The sequence below is a fragment of the Muscardinus avellanarius genome (genome assembly GCF_963383645.1).
Source record: "Muscardinus avellanarius genome assembly, chromosome: 4".
Taxonomy (NCBI): Eukaryota; Metazoa; Chordata; class Mammalia; order Rodentia; family Gliridae; genus Muscardinus; species Muscardinus avellanarius.
In genome coordinates, this window is record NC_137789.1 from 145074411 (window position 1) to 145086766 (window position 12356).

Consider the following 12356-nt stretch of genomic DNA (forward strand, 5'->3'; position numbering starts at 1 on the left):
TCCTTCCCACACTGGCATCAACGACTAATGATCCTCACTCTTCCAGATTTCCTTGCTAGTTTCACGCCGTTTCCTTTCCCCACTCTTCTCCTCTCTCTTCTCCCCTCTTCCCCCGACCCCTGCTCTTCCAAATAACATATCCCTGGTGGCGGGGCTGAGATCACAACCTTAACACACAAGGAAGGGCTGGCACCAGGGCTTTTCCTTTGCAAGCCAGTGTCCCGGACTGGCCCGGCCCGAGCAGGACCTCGGTTACCTGTGTGCTGAGCGTAGAGAGCTCCCTCTCCCAAGGATTGAAGCAGTTGAACTTGGCAGCGATAGCATCCCTGTGTGCCTCGCATCAAGACACTTGGAGGAGTGCTCTGGGGCAGGCTTTTCCCCTTTTACTCCCCCTCCCCCATCTTTGATTGTTTTATGTTAAAAAATAATAATAATCCCACACACGTCTGCACAGAGGAGCTTGGTTAGCTGACCTTGTTTTACAGTGCTAAAAAGAAGCGCGGCATTGATGGCATGCACCAGCTAAGGGACTGTGGGAGGCGAGGCCTGCGGCCCCCACTGTAGCCTCGGCAGGCCCGTACAGATGTACAATATGGCACTGGTTCCAAAAACGAATCAGAGCAGCCCGGAGGAGTCCAAATTCAGCCCCATGTCCCAGCGGCAGGTTCCCGCCCCACCTGAGTTCTTCGGGAAGGTCTAGGTTCTTCCTTCTTGGTGGAGGGCTACACACTAGTTCCTCTCTCGTTTCCTCTCCTTTAATGACCACCTTTGGTTAAATTTGTTGTTTCTTTGTTCTGATACAAGCAGTCTTTGAATTTGGAATATTATGATGGTAGGTATCTCAACACCCCGAACACGCGTCCTGTTTGTAGTGCCTCCCTCGTCACGTGTCCCTCCTCCATGCCTTCGCCATGTGCTCGTGTCTAGACGTTAGACCAGATGTTCATTCCATCACGTGCATGCCCGCCAGTCTGCTGTGTCTCTAACCCCCTTCTCGGATGCCAGTATGAGAGATGATGGTGAAGCGGGCCTCCAGTTGACCCAGCAGACAAGGGAGCGAGGCCTGAGAATCCTTTCTGTCGGGGAACCAAGCAGACACCCCTCTGCTCATTGACAGACATCCTGCAGGAAAGGAACTCCCTAGTTCTCCAGAGAGTTCACAGAAGGGGCAAGTGTTCCTTCAACACAGCTTGGGGGCTTCTCTGGACCTCAGAGAGGGCTTCCATGAAGCTGATGGAGGTTGTATTGGTTTAGAATTAGGACCGGCCAGGGGAGATGGGGCTCTTCTTCCCATGTTGGCAGCGAGTTTTTCGACACTGTATACACTGGGAGAGGAGAGATAACTGGCTCTGGAAGCCGCTGAGACACCCTACTGTGGCTAATCCAGGCTAGGCACGGGGGACATTCCAGTGAGAGGGCTTCTGATCTGTAGAAATGTCTGGCACCAGCATTGTGTACGCCTCACAGGAAGGCTGGTTTGGGCACCCTGTTTATTTTATTCAGGGGGCTAGGGGTAGTTTATGATTTTTTTTTTTTTTTTTTGGTATGTTAGAAGCAGTTGCTGCAAGCTAAACTTTTTAAAAGTTACTACGAACATTGACCCGAACAGGCATCCCTTCCCTGACCCAGCCCACACCGCTTAAAGACAGGGTGGGGTATTTCCTGAGAGACCAGGATGTTCTTGATGTTTTTACAAAAAAGAATAAAGTCTGCCAACCCCAAACCTTTGTAGATGCTTCGTGCTTTAGTGGTGTGGTCTTCCAAAGTGCAGCTTTGAGGGCTAAGGTTAGGGTTAGGCTGTCAGCTTCGCATGGGTGCTGAGGTCATGGGTGCTTGGGGTCATGGGAGCAAGAGTTCAATAGGCACCTACCATTCTCCAGTTTTTCTTCCCATCCCAATCCTCCTTAGAACATTCCTGGCAGCCATTTTTCTTCTGTTGGACACATTTATCCATACTTTGAATAGTATTAGCAAACTTATTTCCACTATTTTTTCTTTTTTTTCTTTTCTTTCCCCCCCTCCCCAATACTGGGAATGGAACCCAGGGCATTCTACCTCAGAACTACATCCTCAGCCCTGTTTTTTATTCTTTATTTTGGAACAGGGTCTCACTGAGTTGCAAAGGGCCTCACTAAGTAGCTGGGGCTGGTTGCGAACTGCGATCCTCTTGTCTCAGCCTCCCAAATGCAGGGATTACAAGTGTGTGCCAACACACCCGGCTTTCCACTATCTTTTTTTTTTTTTTTTTAACAATTTCATTCCAAAATAGGATCAGGAAGAACCCCTAGTTTCTTTTGAGCATAAATATGTAGGAAGCTAGAAATGGATGTCTGAGAGTCGGCGCTTTGACTGGAGATGGAGCCTAGACAGGGTAGCTAGGAGTATGGGTTTTGTATAAATAGTTATTGCCCCTTTTCCCAGCTCTTCCTTTTTAATTTTGCCAGGACCACATCTGGCTTGATGCTAACATCAATAAGTTAAATGCGCTTAAAAAGAGAAAGAAAGAAAGAAGGAAAGAAAGAAAGAAAGAAAAGAGAAAAGCAGTTGCAAACCCGGACATTTCCTGATGCATCAGAAATGTGTGTGTGTGTTCCAGTGGCCTTTTGCTCCCTATCAGGATTTTTCTCGTCATAGTCTTCATGTCCCCTGTTCAAAATGCCCCACATATATCCCCCTGATCTGGAAACTTCTGCATCCTAAGGAGGTGGGAGGGGCAAGGAAAGCTCCAGAAATGCTCCGAGCCAATCCGGGCTCCTGATGGCCACACAGGGCTTCTAATTTTACTTGGCATTTGAGGACATGTTAACCAGACTCTGTTTCGAGCCCACCAAGTTGCTTTCCCATCTTCTCACTCCGCCCTAATAGAGCCTGGAATGCTGCTTGATGCCCCCCCTGTCTCCCTGGTCATCCCTCCTTTCCTTTCCCCTGTCCTTCCTCTCATGTCCCCTGTTGCTTTCTTGGTTTTGCTGATGCCCTTCCCAACCCCTCCTTTCCTTCCCCCATTTTTACAATGCATGGACACCTTAGTTTCTGAGCATGTTTTGATCTGCAGGCTAAGGTGGTTTAAAACAAAAGGCTTGACTATTTATCTTGGCTCCTTGGATACAAGAGGAGCCCATAGTCTATGTCAGTCTATCCCAGGGAGAAAAAGGAACTTACCCAAACTGAGGGTGAGAGGAGGCTGCCTGTGACCTACCCCACCCAGAGTTCCTTCTGGCCCAGAGGGGACAGACAGACCCATGGCCACCAGCCCCAGTGGGTCTCAGCCTCTGGGCGGCAGGGAGGCCTGAGCATGCTGCCTTCTACCCTCCTCTCCTTCCCTCCCCTTCTGCCATCTTGCGGACTCCGTGCCCTGTGCACTAACGGGCTGATCGCACAGCTCTGGGGCCAGACCCAGGGGGAGCTCGGCACGCCCCCTTCCTTTCAAAGGCCAGTGACACCATCCAGCAGCGCTTGCCTTCGCGGGGCGGCATCTTGGCTGCTCTGCGATGGCCCAGGGCTGACCAGCGCTTGCACACGTGTTTTGAGATGGAGCATTAGCAGCCATGGTTCTGACTGCATGTATCAGGGTGCTTGGATGAGCGCATTCCCGTATCTGCATTATTTTTATAGCATTAGCGGGTTGATCTTCAGGATCACCTTTCCCACCAAGTATGATCCCATCAGACTGGGATTAGTGGTGGGAGAGGCTTTGAAGTCACATGCCCAATTTCTTGAGTTGATTTTCCCCTGACCTCATCCTTTGATGATAAGCAAGGAAGACTCTGAAATTCGCATTCCTATTTCTTACATAGACGGGGAGTGGAGAGGGGAGATTCTGGTTTTGGTGCAGAGCAGAATTAGTGTTTCTGGTTCAAACACTAACCACGATGACCCAGCCCAGGAAGGTCCGTGCTGCGATTCCCTGCTCTCCACTTCTTTCTCTATGACCGGCTTGTGCTGCACCCTGCACGGGGCCTCTGCATATTGACGAGGGCAGGATACCCCTCCTCCCCATCTCTCCTGCCAGCCTTCTCACGACGGGGTGGGGGAGGAGCCCAACACTTAAAAACCAGAAACAAAAATTAAGTTCTGAATGTTAATTGAATCCACAACCTGCAGGCCATACAACCAGTTATTCTCGTTCCTTTGGACCATTTTCTGTTTTTCTTATTCTTCTCCCCTCCCCCACCTTTGTTTTTCCTCTTCTACCTGTTTTTGGTTGGTTTTGTTTTGTTTTTCTTTTAAGTTTATTTTGTTTTATTTTTGTTCCCTCCCCCCTTCTCACCTGATTCTGACCTCTCTTGATTTGGTGTGGTTCTTAACAGACAAGCCCGAAAGCTCTCTGGGCGCCAGCAGCCTCGCGGTGGTGGTGTGTTAAAACCTTTAAGCCTCTTGCTAGCGCTGCCTTCAGCTCTGTGGGCTCAACAGTCAGCACTCTGAGAGTTTCATATTGATAAGAGGCGGCTGGGGAAGGAGCTCTGTCTTTCTCTTTTAGACACACACACACACACACACACACACGCACGCACACGCACACAAACACGCCACGGGGGAGGGAAACGGGGAGGGAGGGCGAGGTCATGTGATAGGAAAGTCAAAAGACACTTTCTAAGTGGAAAGAGGAACAAGCTTTTCTGTTCATCTCAATTTAGACGAAGCCAGTTTCTGGCCAATGGGCGCTACCGTCTCTAGGTGAGCCCTTCAGTCTGCTCGTGGAGACTTGGGCCGGGGTGGAGGTGGGCTGGGTGTTCTCTTAAATATTTTATCTGCCATGGCAAACCTAGTTAGAGCCGGGCCTGGTTAAGGGAAGGCACAGCCCGGAAGCCTTTAAATTGCCGTCTGGCCACCGGGAGCGCCATGCTGTGGGGCATTCATTAAGGGACTTCATAGGTGACTTATTCACGGATAACTCTCTCCCCCTGTTTCTAGGAGAAAAAAAAAGTGCGTTCGCTACATACAAGGTGGAGGCCACTGCCTCAGCCCACCCTCTTCAGATGGAAGCCTACTAGACTCGCCGCCCCCCTCCCCACACCTGCTAGGCTCCCCTCCCCCTGACGCCAAGTCGCAGGCTGAGCAGACCCAGCCGCTCTCGCTGTCCCTGAAGCCCGATCCCCTGGTCCACCTGTCCATCATGCCTCCGCCGCCCGCGCTCCTGCTGGCCGAGGCCGCCCACGGCAAGGCCTCCGCCCTCTGTCCCAACGGGGCCCTGGACCTGCCACCTGCCGCCCGGCAGCCACCCGGCGCCCCCACCACCTCCCTTGTCCAGCCATCGACTTCTTCCTTACATTCCCACAGCTCGCTGGCGGGGACGCAGCCCCAGCCTCTGTCCCTTGTCACCAAGTCTTTAGAATAGCTCCAGCGTCTCCCCTCGCCTGGTTTGAGTGTCTGTTCCCCGTCTTGGTTCGCCCTCTCGCCCCACGCCGCGGCCCCCTCCCCGCACTGGGAGAGCTTTTGTTTTTGTACTCTTTAATTTTGTACACGTGGCTACATGAGTTGATGTTTATCGAGTTCATTGGTCAATATTTGACCTATTCTTATTTCAATTTCTCCTTTTAAATATGTAGACGAGAGAAGAACCTCATGATTCTACCAAAATTTTTATCAACAGCTGTTTAAAGTCTTTGTAGCGTTTAAAAAAAATATATATATATACATAACTGTTATGTAGTTCGGATAGCTTAGTTTTAAAAGACTGATTAAAAAACAAAAAGAAAAAAAAAGAGAGAGAGAAGCGATTTTGAAGCAGCCCTCCAGAAGGAGTTGGTTCTGTATTATTTGTATTAAATACGAGCTTGCGAACCAATCATTTTACACCTGGTTTTTAAACCACACAGGCACAAGGAATGCAGTGCCGTTACTTTTATTTTTTGTTTTCTGTGTGAAACAACTTTTATTGTGATGTTACTTGTTATTGTTTAAATGTACAGAAACAAAGGGTTAAAATGTGTTAATATACCTTGTTCCATGGTGTTGTTCTTTTTGGGGGGAGGGGGATGCTACTCAACAATTAATGGAATCACAACGCTGTTGGACCAGTAGTATTTATTGCTTTAGAGATTGCTCGTCGTACCTGTACGTTGTCCCTTTTTAAATATGTTTTCCTTTTTTTTTTCTTGAAACTGTATAAAGTTTTTTTCCCCCTTAGCATAAGCATCTTATATATAACAACTCATTTGTACAAGGTTTTTAAGTTTATATATAAATGTGTATATATTTTTTTGTTCCCTTTTTGACTTTTTTTTTTTTTTTTTGGTGTATGAAACCCAGATGCCGCCAAAAGGACATTCATAGCCGCATTAAGGATCGGTAGCATTAACAAAAGTTGCTTTAAAAGCCATTATGTAAAACAAGACTTGAACGTTAGCGAGGGAAGCTTGGGAGCTGTCTGCGCAGCAGTGGGCGCCGCCCTCCTTCCCCTTCGAACTCCTAGTCAGGTGGCCCTGCGCCCTTAGGACATGGTCTGTGTGCAAAACTTTATGTGCCAAAATTCTCAGTGACTTTAGCTTTCTCCCTCTTTTTGATGCTGTACTTTTTGTTTATCATGTTTTGCTGTGATGTTACATAGGTAGATTTGTATGTAGTTTTAATGTCACCTATAACAAAAATGTGTTTGGTAGCAGATTGTCCAGAAAGCATTTTAAATGAAGAGGTATAAACCCTTAAGGGCCAAAATTCTGTATATTAGATTACTCTTAAATGAAAAACCAGCTGCTGCTTTTATGTACACCTATTACATACAAGTAGGTAGCAAACTTTAAAAATAAATAAAACCTAGGCATGTTGATGTTGCAAAATGCTGTATAAAGCTGAAACCTGTTCATTCAGTGCCATTGTAGTTGACATGAAGCGATTGTAAAACTGTCTCCAATTTTTCTCTGGTTTATTAAAATGCTAACTATAACATTTTTTGTGAATACTTTGAATGTTTCCTAACAGTTGTGACGTTACTGTTCCGTTTTATGCTCTTATTCCAAGTTCATTTTTAATGGTTTGGAAGCCATTTTTGTAATGAATAAATGTTCATGCTGTACAGTATCTGTAGCATGCCGTTCTGGATTAATAAAAGCAACTTAGTATGTGCAGATTAAAGGCTGATCACTTGTCTCTGTGGTTTAGATTTTTATCTCTTTGGACGCTGGACCTACCTGCACCAGGAGAAACAGTTTCCCAAAGTGGGCCCCGAAACCCTGTGTTTAGTGTGTGGGTAGTTGGGTGGTGACAGATGCCCCAAAGTGATCTTGAACTCTTTTGAGGGCTGGCTCCCCTCCCCCATCCTGGATGCCCATTGGTGTACTTGGTTCGTATCACCCTTCACTTGCAGAAATGGGGTCCTCGTGGTGTCTTTCTTCATATTCAACTCTGCTACTACCATTAGTTCACTTCTGGTGCAAAGCAGAAAGGATGTCTTTCTGGTGAATGAGACTTCGTTCCCCAAGAGTGGACTTAAGAAGCCATGCCGTTTCTTCTTAGGGATGGTGGTGGGGAAGCAGCTGTACTTCTTCCTGGGAGCTGCCTGCAGGGACAGATGCTGCGTGTCAGACTGCAACCCTCTCTCTAGCAGTGAGCAAGCAGCATGGCAGAAACGGGTGGAGGCGATTCACATCACCGAGGTTCCTGCTATCTGGGACCCATGTTCTGTGGCTGTGTCCTGGCCCGAGTGCCATAGTAGAGATCCTCCCCGGGTTTCCGCGGGATGTCATCTCTCTCGCCGATGAGGTGGATGGCTGTATCTGCTGGCCTGTGAATCTCGGACACCTGTACCTTCAAAGGACGGTGATTGTTCCTGGTGTTGCTGCTGTTGCTTTAGGCCACCACAGTGTTGCATCCAGGGCTCTGAAGCTCCTTCCAAGCTCTTCCTTGCCCGGGCTCTGTTTTCGTTCTGTGGAATTTCGGTCTTTTGTTTTTGCTTTGCTACATATTCCCAGCGAGGAGTGTTTGGGGTTGTCCTTCCCTGTTTTATTCTGCACACTGAGCCCAGAGTGACCTTTGAAAACACAAATAAGAACACTGTGATGTTGGTGGCGGTGCGCCAAGCTGTGCATTTTCTCGCTTAAGCGTAACGTAGCCGCCTGAGGCAGACACCCTCCCTCATCTCCTTCCATCTTTTTTTGTACCCCTCGCCAAATAAAATGGATTTAGAAGTTCTAAATGTCTAGTACAAGACTACATGGGTAGTAGAGGTGGTGAGTTGGGACATAATGGAGACTCGACTCCAAGCCACCCTGTCAATCCTAAGGCTAACCACCAATTCTAGTCCCTGGCAGGTGGTAGAGCTGGCCTTTCCAAGGCCTTCCTCTCTTCCAGCCCCTCCTCTGCCTCGCCTACCTACCTGCTCACTCGAGTTCCCTCTAGCCATCTTGGAGACCTGAGCCACCCCAAATAGGTTTGTTGTTTTTGCCTAGAAAGTCTGCCCTCATACTCAGGTCTTCTTGTCGACGCCACCTTCCCCCCTCCGTGAGGGAGCGTGCCACCTCTTCTTGGGGTGCTCTTGCCTCCCTTGTCTCTCCTTCCCCTGTAGCTCACCATCCACCATTGCACCCATGGGTGTTGCCTGCTCCAGCCGCTCAAGACACAGTGTATCTCAACCCCAGCGCTGCTGACTGGGAATGGGTAGTTGGTCGTCGTGACGACCTGTCCTGTGTGTTGTAGGGTCTTTGTCCATATCCCTGGGTTCTACCCACTGAGTGCCAGTAGCACCCTACACCATGGCTGCCAGAAATGCCACGGTCTAGTGTCCAGGGTGGGGAGGCAGGATCATCCTAGTTGAAAACTAGAGAGCCCTCCAAAATGTCAGGAGCACGGCTTCACACTCAACTGCTATGCATAAGAGTCCTGGTTCCCTGCCCGGCACACAGGCGCAATATGGGTACTCAACAGAAGGAAGGAAAGAGGTTGGTCAACTCAACATGTGTTTCGTGTGAAAAGGAAAGACAGAAACTTTCCATACCAATGTTGTGTTCTCACAACTTCCAGGGTGTTGGTGACTTCCTTAGCCCTTCAGCCAAGCTGAGATGTAACTGTACCCTTGTTCCAAAGACCAAAAAAAGCAGCCTCTCTGTCCTCAGCCAGCCCAAGGGCAGGCGAGGCTTTAGAAACTCTGTTTGCAAAGTTCAGCTCTGGGACCCCTGGCCACAGGCTCAGCTGCCCCGCGGTGTTCGATCCATAGTCTGAGAGTCTTCCTTCTACTCAAACATGGAGCTTCCCTTTCTGGGCTTGTCCTCAGCGGTTTGCGTTCTGGTCTTCCAGATGCTGGTCCCTGTTCTGCCCTTTGCCCCTTCCTCCCTGCATCTGATTAATATCTTCTTGCCTCCAGGGTTTCTCTCCAAGCTGAGCACCTTCAATTTCATCTCTAAGAGTAGATCTCTGGATTCGTGTTGCTAAGAGACGCTGAGTCAACACGTAGGAGATCTTGACTCCCCGTCTGAGCCACGTGGTTCCTGGTCCATGGCCTTGGGCATTCCTTGGCTTGTTTCTACATCGCTGGAATCTTGTCTCTATCTTCACATCACCTTCTCCTCTGCGTCTGTCCCCTGGTTCCCTCTGCCTCTCTCTTATAAGGATGCCTGTGATTATATTTTGGGCCCATCTGAATAATCCTGGCCAAGCCTCTTAAGATCTTTCATTGCGTCTTTTGCCATGTAGAGTAATACAGATTTTAGGATTAGGATGTGGACATTCCTTTTCAGGGCCTCCGGCCTGCCTTGCTGCTACAGGGACGACCACAGAGTCTTACACAGGACCCTCTGCTGTTGGAAGAGGCCTGTGAGAGGTGATTATCATAGCAGGAGGTTTGTTTCCACTGCAGATATTCCAAGGCTCACTTTTGAGCCTGGTGATGTGGGTGCATGTAGGCGGCACAGGGACTTCCTTCTGGATGAAGAAGAGGAAGAGGAGTAGAGAGGAGAGTCCTGCGTGACCTTCCCAGTGTGTCCTTGGGTAATTACTTGGCTAAATGTGGTGATGGTAATATTTATCTTGACAGATAAGAATCTGTCAAAGAGCTAAAGTACAGAGTGCCTGGAGTGATAAGTCAAAGTTTTTTTCCTTTTGATCACAAAATCCAAACACCAGTAATCTATGCCTTGTTACTGGAGGCTGGATATAGGAGTGCTCTACCTGTGAGCTTCACCCCCAGCCCTGTTTTTTTTGTTTTTGAAACAGGGTCTTACTAAGTTGCTGAGAATCTTGTTAAGTTGCCAAGGCTGGCCTCTGAACCTGTGATCCTCCTGTCTAAGTCTCCCAAGTATTGGGATTATGGGCATACACCGCCACACCCAACTCTGTGTCTCACTTATTTCCCCTTGGGATTCTGCAGTTCTAGCTCTTAGACAACCACCAAAAAAATCTCGATAGAGAGCTGCATGCACATGGCCCAGGACCTAGTGACTCTTCCACTGCCATTTATTTTACCTGAAACTTAATGGCTCTCTAAAAAAAAAAAAAAATGACTTTTTTCCATTTGGAAGCCGTAACCCTGGTCGGGGTGTCTTTTTTATGGTATAGAAATGGGGTTTTAATTAAAGTCCTTTGGAATGAAACTAAGAAGTAGCCTCAGAGTCTCTAGTGAATGGTGTCCCGAGGCAAGTGCCGCAGTTCTGAGCTGGGATGGCTAATGAACGGGGAGAGCCCTGGATTCCATTCCTAAAGAAGTCCCTTCTGAGGTCAGCCTCTGTCGTCCCACCTCCGTCTGGCCTACCTCCCCCGGCCCGGGGCGGTGGCACAGGCCTGTCATGGATTCTGCCGCACTATGCGTGGTCTGACAGCGCTGGCAAGTTCTGCCTCTGGACCTCTGTTTTTTTGTTTGATACTGGGGATTGAACCCAGAGGCATTCTACTTCCCTGCTACACCCCCAGCCTTATTTTATTTTTATTATTTTATTTCATTTATTTATTTATATTTTTGCCGGTCTGGGGATGGAACCCAGAGGCATGCGACCTCCAAGCTACAGCCCCTGCCCTATTTTTTATTCTTTATTTTGAAACAGAGTCTCACTAAGTTGCGGAGGGCCTCACTAAGTAGCTGAGGCTGTCCGCGAACCGCAAGCCTCTGGTCTCAGCCTCCCGAATGCTGGGATTACAAGCCTGTGCCACCAGGCCTGGCTCCTTATTTTTCAAACAAGGTCTTGATAGGTTGATGAGAGTCTTACTACTTGCTGAGGTTGTCCTTGAATCTGTGATCCTCCTGTCTCACCCTCCTGAGTACTGGGATTACAGGCATGTGCCACCACGCCCAGCTTGGAGCTGTGGTTTTTAAAAGCCAGCATCTTATGAGTATGCTTGATGGGACCCAAGAGTAAGCACATGAGTTCACTCAACAGCTATTTTTGGGCACTTATTGCACCAGATGCAGCGCTAGGCACCGGCATTTGGTTGTGAATAAAGCCGGCATGGTCCCCATTTTTCCCTCTGAGCTCAGCGTTGCATCATCTTATAGGATGCAGTTTTTAAAAGGTTTTTAGGTAAGAAAATAAGAAAAGAGATACTAAGAAGAAGAAGAAAAAAAAAAACCCTGCATTTCTCGTCTAATTTTCCTGGGGCTAGAAATTGTCTCTACATTCATTTTACAGAGGTAGGAAGTGAGACTCAGAGAGCTTGGGTGGTTTTTCAGAAGCACATATGTGGGAAACTCAGCCTAAGATTTGAACCCGCCAGCCTGACCAGGAGCCTGCAGAGCTAAGGCTAGCGATGCATAGCTCATGATGAAGACCCAGAACAGGTGAGTGGCTGGGGAGAGGCAGGGGCGGGGCTCGTGCAGTGGTACCCTGGGGAGGCTGTTGCTATGAGACCAATGATGTGCTTTTTCTCTTGGTTGTGCAAATTTTTTTTCCCTCATTCTAACTTCTGGGTATGTAATAATAATAAAGATTTGATAATTACATAAATTAAGCTATTTTGGACTCAACACTAGAAGTTAGAGAATCTTAGAATTGAAAATATTTAAAGTATATGAATATTACATCTAATTTTTTTTGATACTGGGGATTAAACCCAGGGGTATTCTACTTCTAAGCTACACCCTTTGCCATTTTTATTTTTAATTTTGAAACAGAGTCTTGTTATGTTGCTGAGGCTGGCCTCCAACGCGTAATCCTCCTGTCTCAGCCTACCAAGTACTGGGATTATAGGTGTGCACCACTTATACCCAACTAAATATTATTTATTATAGTATTGTACATACACATTATATAGTGTTTTCCAGTTTATGGGCTGCAACCCATTGGTAGGTTGGAAGAGCAATTTAATGAATCAAAGCCAGCATTAGAGAAAAACAAGAATGAAATAGAAAATAGAATCTGTCTCTGGATGGTTAAAGTAAAAGCATGTAAAAGCCAAATCTAAACAATAATACCTATAACATGTTAAATACAATAATT

At 47.7% G+C, this 12356-nt stretch overlaps 1 protein-coding gene and 1 long non-coding RNA gene across 22 annotated transcripts in view; one reads left to right on the top strand and one right to left on the bottom strand.

Moving 5' to 3' along the window:
* TCF7L2 (transcription factor 7 like 2) overlaps nucleotides 1–5335 on the top strand; it is a gene marked incomplete at both ends in the record, with an annotated part of 212447 nt that extends 207112 nt beyond the window's left edge. For 11 of the 21 annotated variants that reach the window (XM_080694516.1, XM_080694517.1, XM_080694519.1 and 8 more), the window contains one exon: nucleotides 4912–4991. In XM_080694516.1, the coding sequence (XP_080550642.1) occupies nucleotides 4912–4991 (80 nt within the window). Of the gene's footprint in view, nucleotides 1–4911 lie in introns of all 21 variants that reach the window. The other 10 variants (XM_080694523.1, XM_080694512.1, XM_080694530.1 and 7 more) reach the window with 1 other exon arrangement.
* Nucleotides 1–12356, bottom strand: part of LOC308262127 — a 253083-nt gene that overhangs the window by 217207 nt on the left and 23520 nt on the right. The window lies entirely within an intron of this gene.